Source organism: Botrytis sinoallii, assembly GCF_014898435.1.
Source record: "Botrytis sinoallii strain Bc 23 chromosome Unknown BSIN_007, whole genome shotgun sequence".
In the NCBI taxonomy this organism is placed as follows: domain Eukaryota; kingdom Fungi; phylum Ascomycota; class Leotiomycetes; order Helotiales; family Sclerotiniaceae; genus Botrytis; species Botrytis sinoallii.
The window spans coordinates 861,929-876,520 of NW_024066034.1; the positions used below are offsets into that span (position 1 = coordinate 861,929).

A 14,592-nucleotide genomic window follows, 5' to 3' on the forward strand; every position below is an offset into this window, starting at 1 on the left:
TCGTTCTCTGAACTATCATTCAACATCGACACCCACCCATTGGCTCCATGAAAATCTGAATTCTTCTTCGGCGGGATTGTAGGATTATGAGGAGTGATGTGAATCAATCTCTTTCCAAGTAGTCCTTGTGTGCGTCTCCCTCAACTTACCGACATGATAGGCAATAAAAGCCATCTGTCACCACACGAGACTCAAATTCAACATGAGAGTGTGAGATGACTGTCAGAATATATTTTCCTGTTAGAATATTTCTATTAATCACCATTTTAGCTGTCCATCTGTCATATCAATACAAAACATCTAACAGTATTGATTACATAAGAAACATTTCGAAACACAATTAATCTCACTTAAATTATTGAAGCATGCTTTTATTCAAATCCTGAAGATCGAATCCTATACCATCCATCTAACAACCAAGTAATCAGTTCTATTCAATCAAATATTTCCATTCAAAAGTCACAACTTAACCCTCAAACCATATTTACAACCCAGCCCAGTCCAATTCCACCATCCAGAGATCAATCTTAAGCTTGCACTCCGAGAAAACCTATCACCAATACTTCATACTTCCATAACATCATCTCTAACCTAGCACCCCAAACAAATTTAGTAAACCATCACTTATTTCACTACATTAGTGAACACGGATCATGCATTCATGGTTTCAGTATATCTCTTCCCCTACAATCAGACACGGAGTTTTATAATGTAAGAGTTTATTCGAGAATTCACATTATTTTCAACCCCATATTCTGTCTATAACCTTTAGAGACGCATCTTTTCCGAAATTCAAAATTCCAGATAGATGTCTCAGTCTAGTAGTATCTACCTACCTACCTACCTACCTAACAAGCACATATCTGTAGCAATAGAATCTCCCCAACAAATCTCCTTCCCCTTCTTCCCTCTCCCTTTATCCTCAAGATTTTCTTTCCATCGCTCTTGTTTGAAGTTGTTTTGAGGCTTGAGTACCTAGGTAGGTAAGACATTTTGCAGGCTCGGATGTTTGAGATGTAGATATGGGTTTCGTGACTTGTCTTGTCTTGTATCACAAACGGATGTGGCGTTTTACTCCTACGGGAATTGAAAGGATGATGTTCTGGGAAGAGGAGTTGTTTAAGGTGGGTGTGGGTGCGGGTTCGGGTGGAGATTTGATGAAGAGTGTATAGTGTGTAGTGTGTAGGGGGTTGGATAATGCGGTGTGGTGTGGAGATGAGGAGATGTTTTACACTTATATAGTTTGTGTTGATGGAATTAGGATTTGAACGTGGAGGTGGAGAGGCAGGTGGAGAGGTGAGGTGAGTGAAGTGAAGTGAGGTGAGGTGAGGTGAGATGAAACGAGGTGGAGTGTTCAGAAACAAATTTGAAGAGGAAAAGAAGGAGAAAGGAAAATCGAAAAAAAAGGAAAAGAAGGACAAAGAATAATAATTGTATTCGATCGATAGACTCCACCACGAGTTTTAAGTTAATTAGTAAGTATAGCTATGATTAAGAGTTCCTGGTATCTCCAATCTTGGAAATAAACTCATATCTCCACGCGTCGACGATGATAATTCCGCTCACAGATAGGAAGATCAGATGAGGGGAAGCTATTACCATGACTTCTGGCTCACTTGGTTTTGAGTATCAAAGATGATAATGATATGAGTATAACACGACACGACATAACAATACATAACAGAATCGCAGTCTTAAATTCCACAATCGAATCATCTAAATTCTAGACTCCTATCAAGAAGGGAAGTCTCGATATGCGTACAGACAGACACACATGATAAATGATACCAGTACATAGTACACAATACACAGTAGCACACAAAAAATTTCTCTCATACTCATAGAAACATACAAAAACATAGATTTTCCCCAGAAACCTAAACACCTCGCTCGATGCTCGAATAAAGATATCATGCCAAAATTGGCACCCTAGAATAATATACACCAATATCGCCGCATGTGTAATCCCAAAGGTTTTCTTTCTTTTTGAATTTTTTTTTAAATCATCATACCTCTCGCCCAAAACAAACGCCTTCAGTTACACCACTCTCGCTTGCGCAACCCTAGGTAAAAGTTCGATATTATCCTACAGAAAGAAACAATCGTTAACACACAGCCATCGCAATAACCCTCTCAAGATTACACCGTCATTGCGTTAGGATTCAAATCAGGATGCAGATTCACATTCGGAGGCGGATGATTCCCTACTTCAAAATTGCTCACATTTCTATTATGGCCATGCGCACTATCGGTGCGCGCTTCTTCCAAATCTCCAGTGCGAGTCATGTGACTCTCGTAGCTTGTGGATTGGTGATGATCATGGTGATGGAGTCCGCCGACGGGACTATTCGCGTTACTTACATAGCTACCCACTCCCACACCGGCCCAGAACGCACGGTCGGAACTGCGGGGTCCCCATGACCAGCCTGCGCCTTGGGAGAGAGGGAGATGGTAGAAGCGGAATGAAAAGATGGCCGTGAGGACGCCGAGGAAAAAACCAAATAGGATATCGAAAGCGTGATGACGGAAATCGGAAAAGCGGGTTGAACAGATGTAGACAGATAGAAAGGTAGGGATAACAGTGATGAGGAGGAGGTAGAGGGGAGGAGCTGCAGCTTGGTTGCGGGAGGCTATTAACTTATCGTTGTGACCTGATGTGAGAGCTGATGTATCCATGTTCTTGGCGGAAACTTCAGAATCACTACGCTGATGACTCGGAGTGTGGCGGGATGGAAATGCAGAATGAGAGAGTGAAGAATCGGCGGTATAAGCTTGAGGTGCAAGGTAAGGGACTGTTAAGGCGAGTTTAGATGCTAGGAAGAGACTGAGGTAGACAAGTCCGGAAGATGAAAATGATGAGTGACCAGAAGGATAAGATCTGAATCCATCATTGAGAATCTCCTTATCTGTTTGTTGACAGATACCCGCTTGAACCAAAACAATTCCTTCTGGTCTATCACCACCACCAACAGCCCACTTTGCGATATTTTCCATATCAGGAATACATCTCGATATCAAATCTGGACGGGGTCGTCCAAAAAGATTCTTCATTCCACTCGTGATGACGAATGCCAAGGCGCAGGATAATGCAAGTCCGAGCCAAGAAGCGTGCAATTCCCATAACTTCCGTTTCCAAATCAAAGCTTTGGGTACAGATTTTGGGACTGTTGGGCCTGGGACCAGAGTCAAAGTGACGAGAAGAATGACGAGAGCAGGTACGATAAATGACAAAACGGCAAGGAGAGAGGTGGGGACTTTCTCGTGATTTTGATGTGGAAAGCTGATATCTGGATCGACGAGTGAAAAGGGTCGTTTATTGGGCGTCTGGTAATTGAACACAGAACCAAGCGCTGCTGCAACAATACAAATCACCCAGTCGAATACGTATGAAAGGACGACGGCTATGGAGATCTTTCCATTATTTCGAGATCTCATGATTGAATTCATGGTGAAAGATTCCCATCAAGTTGTAAGGAAAAGGACGATAAATTGCCCCTTAAAAGAAGAGAGGGATGAAGATTGTGGAAGAGAATAGATATGTGTATTCACTGCCGGGTGTAATGTAAGAATATTTGAGGCTGTGTTGTTGCCAAGGGTGTTCAAGAAGTTCGATGGTCTTTAAGGTTCATTCTTGACGTGAATAATTGGTCGATTCAAGGATCAGTTGTGACTAAAGTCTCTTTCCCCAAGAAATCCAGATGTGAGAATTAATTATTAAAGGGGAAATGATGCACACGACGTTGACGTTGACGTTTGAATATTTACCACTTTCCAAGGTTACCATAGATAGGGACAATAAAGACTGTCTACGATGAATGTAAATATGAATGTATTGTAGATGAGTTATTTATGATCAATTGGCGCTTGCTTACCTATGGATGGATGTACCTTGGAACCTTTTCGATTGAGGCTTTGCTTCTCAGAGTCCTGGCGCGGTGATGGATCTATTGGTTCTATCACTTTGATCAATATATGGGTCGAAAAGAAGGATATTGGAGCTGGAGTGGTGAGCTTTACCGCCATCTAGATCTCTTTCTTTTTCTTGCTGGATTGGATTGAGTATAAATATAAATACAAATATAAATAGAATCCATACGATGTAATGCATAGAATTACGAGATTGAAGTTTTATAGATGCATGTTTCACGTCACTTTGTTGGTAAATGATTTCTTTATTTGCTCAAGCCACGCGCAGCCACCCTCCCACACGCCCAGCCGCCACATATCAAACCACGCCCGTAACAGGTTGCTTCACATTTGTTGGTACACTGGTGCGAAGGTTCTGAGGATCTACACCGGCATGAAATGGCAACCTGGGCAACCTGGACAACCTGCACCCTGAAACCTGGTGGTATCAAGCCAAATTTGATTTGTTCGAATAAATCATCAAGGGGTTTTGGCGTCTATCACCCCCAGGCCCAGCATAATGATCATGCTTACTAATCACAGGGGCTCGTAAGTGCTCGTAAGTGCTCGTAAGTACTCGTAAAGACGGCATTGTCAGCTTTCATCATTTTCGGTAACTTCGGATCACAGAAGAACTTTCACGTGATCAAGTCTCAAGCCTCAAACTCGTTTCTTCATATCAAGTTTGTTTAACGCTACGAAATCCTCAAACATCCTATCATAATTGATCAACGAAAGGACATGAAAAGAAACCGACACTCATCTTTATCGCCGAAGCTATCGATCAAAAAGAAGCCATTCATAGCTCCGATATATTTCCTGGCTGAATTCAAAACAATTCACTTCTCAACTTCTTAATCATTTTGCTTCTTGAATACCAAAACTCCAACTGCTGTCAATGAAGGGAGCGAAGAATGTCCCAGAGTTATTTTGCCCCTTTCATACTCACTCCTTCTTTAGGTGTCGTAAGGTGGTAAGAGCCCTCGCTGAATTGGATGTACCTCTCTTTCTTCAACCACCTCAGGTTTGAGCCACTGTGGATTGCAGTATAACCCGCAGACATGACGTTTAAAGAAATCTCTGATACTTCGAGGTCCCATATCTGATGCTCCATATAGCCTTTGTGGATCATCTGATGCAATGGCTGGGTCTGCGAGGGTGCTAGTGAGCGAGTTAGGGAATATACTGATTCCTGAGAAATTAACTGGGAAAGAGCCGAAAAGATGGCTTGTAGGAAAAGCAAGCTTACTATCCATTGGCATCTCCGCCTCCCTGAAGGTCGCACAATAGCATTTTGCCGTCAGATATGTGATAGGAAAAGTGACTCAAGGCTTGAATTGGACCAGCAAATTCGTCATCACCCGGAACCCATCCTGTGGGGCTGTTGAACTTTCGGTACTTCTCGATAAATGGTTCTATAATGCTTACGGCTCCCGTCTCGTTGTTAATCCAAAGTGTCGACGGGATGAGGCGGACTGGGTATATTGGAATAGTATTTCCAGCATTGACTTCATCACTGTGCCATTCTGATGGCGTGTTTGCGGCATTGAATGCATCAATGATAGATTGTGCCTTTTTATCTACCTCAAGTTGCTGCTTGTATGGACCATCATGATACACAGGTCCTGTCTTAAAGCGCTTTAACACACAGCGCCGACCAGATTCTTTACCATTTGTATAATATCCATTCTGGTTAACTGATTAGTACTAAATTCAGAGGGTGGCAGCAGCAAACAGCAATAAGAAGAATACAGTAACGACATACATATGCCCATTTGAAATTTCCGGATTCATACACCCGATCCATATAGATTGTGGCTTTTGTACTATCATTGGGGGGATTTGAACCCACGCGCATGGTCATCTTGGCCATGATAAAATCATTGTCGCGATCAGGATATTTCAAACCATCCGGGGCATTATACAGGAAAACACCGGCCTTGGACATATTGGCTACATTGAAGTTATTTTCCCTCATCGCGACGTACTCTAATGACACAGTAAAATGGCGGTAAGTTGATCAGCCAAAAGGGACGATACACAATGTGTTGTGTATATTCGAAGTTTCGAAATTGATGATGAAGAGGTCCCGATAATAATAAGTATGAAATTTGATTAACCAAAATTGATGATAAGTATTGTGTTATGCGTATATGAGATGTTTGAATCCGATGAGAAAGACGCTCCAACAATGTCGAGTGTAAGATATTTCGCACAAGTGGAAGGCTCTATTTCTCAATCTTCCAAATGCAGAAGGCTCCACACATTAATTCCCAACAGACATGTCCCTAGCTTGCACGCAAACAGGAAGGAACCCCTTGAGTCGATTCACCATTTTCTTCGGGCGGTTCAACTGAAGGGAGTTCATTCGTCATATTGCTTCTGAGAAACGAATGGGTGACTTTTCTGACTGAAAATACTTGCACTGGCAAGCATCTGCATGCTTCTCTGGTCCTGATTATTCTGCGCAAACAGTTCAGTGTGTATAGTATCACTTCTGTTAGGAAGGAACCAAGTGGCAATCGCAATAGCGACCAATCTGAAAGACTCGTCAAAGATTATCTAGCATTTTTTATGGTAGCATCGCGGCATGTCCGTTCATGAAAACCCTTCAGGGTTAAACTCTCGGATATGATGGTCAATCAATCGTCTCATACCGAAAGTTCTGGTAGTTTGATTTTGCTACAATTTTCTACTTTCACCCCGGCTATATTTTGGAGTTCATTTTTGGCTTTGTCTAATATTCAATGGGTGTTTGGGCTTAGAGGTTCAATTCACTTCACAAATAGTCTTCCTCTAGCTTCCACTACGGTTCCACCTTCCTTACCCTTTCACTTCTTGTGTTCTTTCTTCTACAATACATCTTTACATTTAAGTAGCTTCAAACAATCACGTCAAATCGGGAGAAGTTAAAATACACTCAAGCATGGAACGTGTAAACGGTGAAATATTCGTCGTCACAGGTGGAGGGCAAGGTCATCTCCACCCATGCATCGAGCTTTGCACACGCCTCACCGCACGCAACTTCAACACTACGCTTGTTATCCCCGATCGGGGCATCGAAACTCCTTTCGAACCTCCCTGGTCGGTCCCCGCAACACTCCCCCAATCATTCATTCAAAATCCCCTAACTTCTTTTCTCTACATCACTCCATCATCATCTTTATCCTATGTGGTCGATCAATTCCGCCTGGAAGCAGTCAGTCAGCTTATGTGCCGCATCACCGACCACATCACCTCGGACTCGACACCTCCTATTATATGCGCAATCGTCGATATCCAAATGGAATGGACTAAAGATATTTTTACCAAGTGTAATATTCCAGTTGTGACCTTTGTTTCCTTCGGCGCATGTGCTGCATCTATGATGTCTCACGTGATGAAATTGAAAGCAGCAGCTGAAAAATTTGAAACTGGAGAGCAAAGTAAAACCATAGAGGGATTGCCAGTGGAGATATCCATTACACCAGAAGATTACAGACGTTTTGACCGGGAAGTGTTTGCAGGTCTGACGCCACCTGAAGACCCTGATTTCGATCGCACCCCGTTTTCTGAACCCCCCGAACCAGGAAATCTACCGCGATGGTTTGTGGCAATCAATGGCACCATTGGAATAATGTACAATACATGTGAAGAATTGGAAAAGCCATTTCTCGACTACATAACGACCGAGTTGAAAATCTACATGCCTGATTGGAACGTGCCTATTTGGGACGTGGGTCCCCTTCTCCCTGAAACATACTGGGAATCTGCGAATGATAGTTCGCTCATCAGAGGGAGACGGTCTCAACGCTTATCGAATCATTCAGAAGAGGAGGTTCTAGCGTGGCTAGATTCGAAAGAACAGGATGAGGTGCTTTACATCGCATTTGGAAGTGACGTCGGTCCTGTCATGGTTGAGTATTCTCACATTGCAAACGCGTTGGAACATTCCTGCATCTCGTTTATTTGGGTCATACCCCCACTAGCTGGTATACCCAAAGAGTCACGAGAACTCGGGGGCTTTTACCCCGAGGATCTCGCTCTCAAGGTAGGAAAACGCGGTCTTGTAATTTATGGCTGGGCCCCACAACTTCTCATCCTGTCTCATGTTTCCACGGGAGGTTTTCTATCGCATTGTGGATGGAATTCTACGGCTGAGGCGATAGGACGAGGTGTTCCGTTTTTGACTTGGCCGGTTCGGGGAGATCAATTTTATAATTCGAAATTGATTGTGGATTATTTGGAGATTGGATATAGAGTTGTGGAGAATATGGAAGATGGGGTAGTGGAACAGGATATCAAGATAGGAATTGAGAAATTAATGGGCGATGTAGAAATGAGAGAGAGAGCGAGGGAATGGAGGGGGAAATTTCGAAATGGATTTCCGGTTTCTTCGGATTGGAGTTTGAATGGGTTTATGCGGTTTGTGATGAGAGGAGGGTGTGGTGAAAGTGTAAGGGCTGTGCTGGATTTGTTTGTTTGGTGTGTTTGTTTCTCTTTTTTTGTATAGTGTACTTTTGGAGATGTCCTGTTTGTTGCAAATGAGCTTGGATATCGATTGAAAACCCCAACAGAACCATTAAGTTTTGTAGAAAAATCATTAGTTTTGATATGTGGTTGAACACTGAGACCTATCTACATCTGTGTGGTTACTAGCATCTCAAACAACCAAGTGATATTCCAATCTAGTATACAGCCTTGAATCGACTTTATCTGATAGTTAGATGGCTTACCGTGTGTTGTGATGATTGTCTCTAGGCTATGTGGAAGTGTTACAATCCGTTGGGGTGTTACGATCCGTTGGGGTGTCACGATCACAAACTAGAGCATATCTGTAGAAGTCAGATAAACTAGAATAAGAAAGCTAGAGAAGACAGAGGAAAGAGATCCTTAAGGGATCTTTTTACCTTTTATATAACGGCAAATTACTCTCATACCCTTCAAACATTATTGAATTACTCTTATGTCCTGAAAATCGCATTTGTTTTACTCTTATACCCCTGAGATTCTATCTCAAATTATAGAATCTATTCGTTTGAGATAGATTCGTATCATAGATTCTATCATAGGTTCTAAAAAATGTGAGAGTAAATCAGCTCTCAATTTTAGGGCATGAGAGTAATTTGCCGTATATAATAACGGATCGCTTAGTTTAAGGTATTCTTAAACTAAGGAAGTGTGATGAATAATCACGTAGGTGATTTAGATTAGACTTCAAATTGAAATCCAACTGATAATAACAAATGTAAAATTCTTGTAATTATATAACTCTTAGTATTACCATGGGGATGGCGAATTTAATATACTACTATAGTTCACACTTTTGTAACATTACTTGAGAGTCTAAAAGCTAAGACTTCGAAACCCATATGTTGTGATGTTGGGGTGCTAGTGCATACGCTAGCACAAATACATGACCCCTATCCCGACAGTAACTAAGTATAATGACTGCCTAAGTATGAAGCTCTACAGTAAGGATATCCATCCTGGTCATGTAGATCTTCATATTTAGTCGGATCAGTCCTGCTTATTCGTATTGAGACACTTAAGCGAATGCGAAAGAGACTAGCTCTTACAGCAGCCCTTAAATGAGGACTGCTACTTCCTGTAGATAGATACTTTTTACACAGAATGCAATATTGATAATTAGGACCTACCATCGTAGGTGCTACGTCAACTGCATCTCTCTCATACGAACATTTCCCTTCGCTAAGGCAGACCGAGATTTCTCGTAGCCTATGCTACGTCCAACCGACACCCATCTCAGCCTCAAGCATTAATATTGGAATTATTTAACAAGGAGATCTGAAGTCCAAGAGAGAACTTTAGTAAAGCACCACATTTTCTACATTCCAGCCAGTTTGAAGAAAGTCGGATCTTAAGTTATCGTAAATCCAGCTACTTCTCGACCAACTTAGACTTTTCATGCTGGGGCTCGAGGACATGCCTCCGTTCGAGGACATGAATAGCAACGCGCCCACCCGCAGAAATCCTGGCTGATATTTTGTTTCTGATAACAAAATGAGCCCCATACCGACGTCGGTCAAAAGGAAAAGCCGCAGAGATAGCTTGAGTTCCTCCCACGAGGTATCGTCTAGCAGGGGGTTCCAATCCAGGAAATAATAAATCGTCCCTCCAGGAACAGGGGCTTCCCACCCCGGAGAGCGGTATAAAAAACCGGGTATATTATAGTGCCCAATGCTCTCAGTTGGAGGATAAGCGAATGGGAGGACCCTTCCTCGGAGCGTGATAGACGAACCTGGTCTCGTTCTAACTCGGACGTTTGACTTCGCAGCAACCAGATTGTTTGATATAAACTCGAAGTCCGCCATTGTTTTCCTCTGATTGGGCCACATGGGCAGCGTGATAAGCCGGCCTTGATTCCTTGACGCCCAGCTCCATGACGGCGCGCAGTATTTTTCGGGGTCATGTAGATCCTTCATCATGTTGTGGAAGGGAACCTTATTCCCTGGCTTAATAGCCCATTGCAGGCTGCCATCAAAGTATTCATTCCGCCAATGTCCCGCAAGATACTCCGAGGGTTGGCCTTGCGTAGCCATTACTCTTTCGAATGCTAGAGCGAGACCGGAAACAGAGGCCAGCTTTTCGCTGGGAAAAGTGAACTGCCTGCCGCTGAAATCCATCATCCACATATTCCAATCACCAGGTGAGATATATGAAGTCTGAAATCTCGACGCCCTGAGGATATAGCTCGAGGACACCTCATCCACAGTTCCATCCTCAGAATAGATGCAATTGTGGCATTTCAGATGTACCATATTTTTACCAAATACAAGAAGCCTCTGTGCCATGATCTGCTCTTGCCAGACCCAGCCTCGGCTTGTCCAGATAGAATTGGACAAGTCGATGTCAGAGGGGTCTTCCCGCGACATTTTAGAGAGATAAATGCAGTATGACCCGACGACCTCCTTTGAGAGCGAGGACTGAAAGCTCAAGGTACAAGAGAGATCTTCTCTCGGAGTGAAAATGCTATCATGGCAGCTCCTCGCGGTTGCTGCACCGATGGTGATGAAGGAATGATAAAAAACGTCGGACATCATGAGGGCCTCCCTTTCCCAGTCCTCACGTACATCTTGGAGGATGCAAAGGGCGTCGATCCAGAGATACTGCATACCAAGCCCGTGGGACACGGCAATTGCGTCCTGAAAAATCTGTGGCATCTTGTGTTCTGGTAACTCCGATTTGTACTTCGACAGTGTACTGGAAGTTGTGGTCAGCGGCAAATCGGACCCCCAACAGTAGCTGAGGCATGCGTATTGTAACTGCTGCCTGGCCATTTCTGAACGATTTTCAAGTAAATCTCTTGTCTCCACAATTTGGGGACACTGGCCTGTTGTACCATCACCAAGAAAGAGGAGTCGTGTTGGTAAGAAATTTACTTTGTTTTGCGGAAACTCGCGATACTCTAAGCACTCTATATTTAAATCGCATTCTTTGATCCATTTCTTGATCAATGCATGACCTTTTCGGACGTAGGTCCTTGCAGGGCTATAGGAGTTCGCTCGATGTGAAGCCAATCTCTACAGCGACCTGACAAAGCACAAGTAAGCGACTAAGCGTAACCATGAAGACTCAGAGTAAACTTCGACTAACCAGGTTCTGCCATGATTGGAAAACTTATCCGGCTCTGTTTGATGATGATAGGCGATTTCTATTCCGGGGTGGCTGTAAGTTATAGCCAACGCACTTAGTCGGAAATATGGACCCTTATTCGCTTTCCGTGTCTCTGGAGGCGAGTACCATTGATACCTTCCCTCGATTTGCAGAGGTTGAGAGGGGGTTTTCCACCAGAGGCAGTCACCGTAGCGATCTAGCAGCGATCTTTTTAGCGCAAGACAGAACTTGCATGGAAAGGAATCGGAGAGTTCCGGCAGATTAGGTGGCGTCACCGTTCGCTCATAAACAACTCCCCCCTTTCAAATGCTGTCAGAATCCTCAATCTCACGACTCGTGTCTGTAACGGACCTGAACGAGTCGGCATGTGGGAAGTATAGCACCGATACGTCATCTTCGTTCTTCAGGGCCCCACCGGAATCGGCGTCATCCAAGGTAAGCTGTGCGGAAACATATCGCGCAAAGGGGAGCTTCAGTCACTGTGTTAGAATTCCCGTTGCTGGCGACCAATGGCGGGTCCATTGTCTTATTTTAAGAGATGCTAAAGAGCTGAGATGGGAGGCCAGGACAGCTCGGGGGGCTTGAAATATACAACAGATATGCTATCGGAACTTCTGTAACTACTGTAGTTCTCTGTTAATTGGCCATGGTCTGCACGTCAAGTAGACCAAGGTGAGTGCTGAAAGCCAGTTACTAATGCCTTTTATCCTAGAAAAAGCTCATGATCTTTGCCAACCGACCTTTCAGCCTTTCCTCAAGTTGGCTGGCTCTCATGTGCTACTTGGTCGGCTTTGTCTGGTCTAACTGAATTGTAGAGAAATGACAAGTTGTCGAACGGAAATGGTGGGGGTTAAGGTAAGCTTTACATAATCATTGCGGCTTAATAATCAGCTCACTGGTGGCTCTTCATGGGTAGGTACTTCAATAGACAGCTAGTGTTTTGAAAATTACAGTATTTGAGCAATTGAATGGATTTATTACTTGACGGGATTGAAAGTAGAATGAATTGGATGTTATACTACTGTATGTATTATTCCCAAGCGGTCGTTATGTTTTCATTCCTTGCTCAGTTCATCGAGTCTTTTACTGTTTCTTTCGAAGGGTGTGAAATGTTTGGTGAAAAAGTTGCTTTTATACTAGAATGTGGCATAGATATTGACTTTCTTACTTTCACTGTCAATGTCATAGCATTGAGGAACTACGATGATGATATCACCGCCTCAACCCCATCTACAATAGCACACTTCTATTACTCACTCCTCAAAACCAATTCTTAACCAACTTCACCAACTCCTCCGGGCATTCCTCCGGAATATAATGCCCCCCATTCACCGCAACACCCTCCACCTTTCCTCCACAAACCTCTTCCCAGAGCCCTACTACATCTCCAAACTCACTTCCACATGCGCCCTTCTCACCCCAAACCACAAAAACATCACATTGAATCTTCTTTCCCTCTTTCCTATCTCTTCTCTGCTCTTCAAGATCAATCGACGCCCCAGCCCTATAATCCTCACACATACCATGTACACCCTCTTCATCTCTCAATAATCCGTCATACACCTCTCTAGCTTTCGCATCCATAACAAATCCTTTACCCACTCCACCTTTCCCTAGAAATTTCTCAGAGAAAAGGTTAGGATTCCCCAGAATTGCTTGTTCAGGGAAGGGAGAAGGTTGCGAGAGGAAAGGCCAGTGCCAGTATTTTTGATACCAGGTATGTTTTCCTAATTCGTACATGGTTAGAGTGGGGAGAATATCTAGAAGTATAAGCTTTGTCACGGCTTCTGGATGATCTATGGCGAGTTGATGGGCGACACGGGCGCCGCGGTCATGGGCTAGGATTGAGAATTGTGGATAGCCGAGATGCTTCATTACGGTTAGAAGATCGGAGCCCTAGAGTATGTTAGTGAGTTTTGTAGAGTGTATGAACTGTATAGTATACAAAGAAGTTCTGACTCCGCAATCCTCGAATCTACCACCCATTTTACATTCCCCAAAAGAAGATGCAAACACAAACACCCATAACACACCACAAAAACATAAACAAAACACAAAAACCTACCATAGTACTCTTACTATACTCCTTATGCTCCTCACTACTCTTCGGCTTAGAACTCTCCCCATACCCCCTCAAATCCACCAACACAAGAGAAAAGCGATCAACCAAATGCGGCGTAACTAAATGCCATATATGATGTGTTTGTGGGAAACCATGGACGAGAAGAAGAGGAGGGCCATTTTTGGGTCCTGTGAGGGTATGAATTGAGATATCGGAGCTTGTGGAGATGGATTGGGAGGTAAAGTTTGGGTAGAAGGTGGCGGAGATCATGATTGGGTGGTGGTGTGGTGGAAGTTTGAATGAAGGAATTGAAAGGGGGTTTATGTCGGATGTTGAGGTTCAATAGATATATATCGTAATGAGAATGAGAATGAGAATGAGAATGGGAATAGAACAGTATTTGGAAAATGCAACTGGTATGGTGATATCGAATTGCCAGGTGATTTGTAAGATATGAGGTTAGATTATGACGAATGCGGGGTAGTTATGGTGGGGGTAGACTATTTAGGCGTCCGGCTAGTGCATGAATTCCCTAAACAGTAGACCGCGATAAGCTGTTGATCAGTATCTACCTAGGTATGTAATCTTACATCATGAGCTATACTAAGCTATTCTGTCATTTATCGGATTGTATTTTCTATATACGAGCATGCAGATAGTAGTAACCCCCCATTCACAGCCGAGTTTGTCCCTAACACTTCAGATTCATGCATCCCTCACGAATATGTTTCGAAGAAAACCATTATTCTTTTGTATGTTCATAAATTGTACACATTGATATTTATCTAGGTATGATGCTTGGAATAATTCCCACCGACTGCCCTCATATCAATTCACATCAGAAATCCTCATCCATATTCGTTAGTCGTCAAACTCCAAAACTATGCTCAATCGCTCAAGATAGGTATCCGCTTATCAAGCTTTTCACGCGCGCCTCCTTTCCCCAACTCGCTAACCCTTTCGTCCCATGTAGATAAATACCACCAACTCATCTTAAAGTCATTCCG

The 14,592-nt window shown here is 43.3% G+C and overlaps 5 protein-coding genes across 5 annotated transcripts; 1 reads left to right on the forward strand and 4 right to left on the reverse strand.

Moving 5' to 3' along the window:
* Positions 1-2,139: 2,139 nt before the first annotated feature.
* EAF02_004673 (uncharacterized protein) lies at positions 2,140-3,435 on the reverse strand (the record flags this gene model as incomplete). The annotated part of the gene is made up of 1 exon (XM_038900721.1): positions 2,140-3,435. The coding sequence occupies one exon, from the start codon at positions 3,433-3,435 to the stop codon at positions 2,140-2,142; it is 1,296 nt and encodes a 431-aa protein (XP_038759233.1).
* A 1,427-nt stretch (positions 3,436-4,862) lies between these two features.
* EAF02_004674 (uncharacterized protein) lies at positions 4,863-5,884 on the reverse strand (the record flags this gene model as incomplete). Its single annotated transcript, XM_038900722.1, has 3 exons — positions 4,863-5,067; positions 5,156-5,595; positions 5,672-5,884. The coding sequence occupies 3 exons, from the start codon at positions 5,882-5,884 to the stop codon at positions 4,863-4,865; spliced, it is 858 nt and encodes a 285-aa protein (XP_038759234.1).
* Positions 5,885-6,832: 948 nt separating this feature from the next.
* EAF02_004675 (uncharacterized protein) lies at positions 6,833-8,398 on the forward strand (the record flags this gene model as incomplete). Its single annotated transcript, XM_038900723.1, has 1 exon — positions 6,833-8,398. The coding sequence occupies one exon, from the start codon at positions 6,833-6,835 to the stop codon at positions 8,396-8,398; it is 1,566 nt and encodes a 521-aa protein (XP_038759235.1).
* A 1,315-nt stretch (positions 8,399-9,713) lies between these two features.
* On the reverse strand, positions 9,714-11,186 carry EAF02_004676 (uncharacterized protein; the record flags this gene model as incomplete). The annotated part of the gene is made up of 1 exon (XM_038900724.1): positions 9,714-11,186. One exon carries the CDS (start codon positions 11,184-11,186, stop codon positions 9,714-9,716), a length of 1,473 nt encoding a protein of 490 aa, XP_038759236.1.
* Positions 11,187-12,783: 1,597 nt separating this feature from the next.
* On the reverse strand, positions 12,784-13,855 carry EAF02_004677 (uncharacterized protein; the record flags this gene model as incomplete). Its single annotated transcript, XM_038900725.1, has 2 exons — positions 12,784-13,419; positions 13,589-13,855. The coding sequence occupies 2 exons, from the start codon at positions 13,853-13,855 to the stop codon at positions 12,784-12,786; spliced, it is 903 nt and encodes a 300-aa protein (XP_038759237.1).
* Between the last annotated feature and the right edge of the window lie 737 nt (positions 13,856-14,592).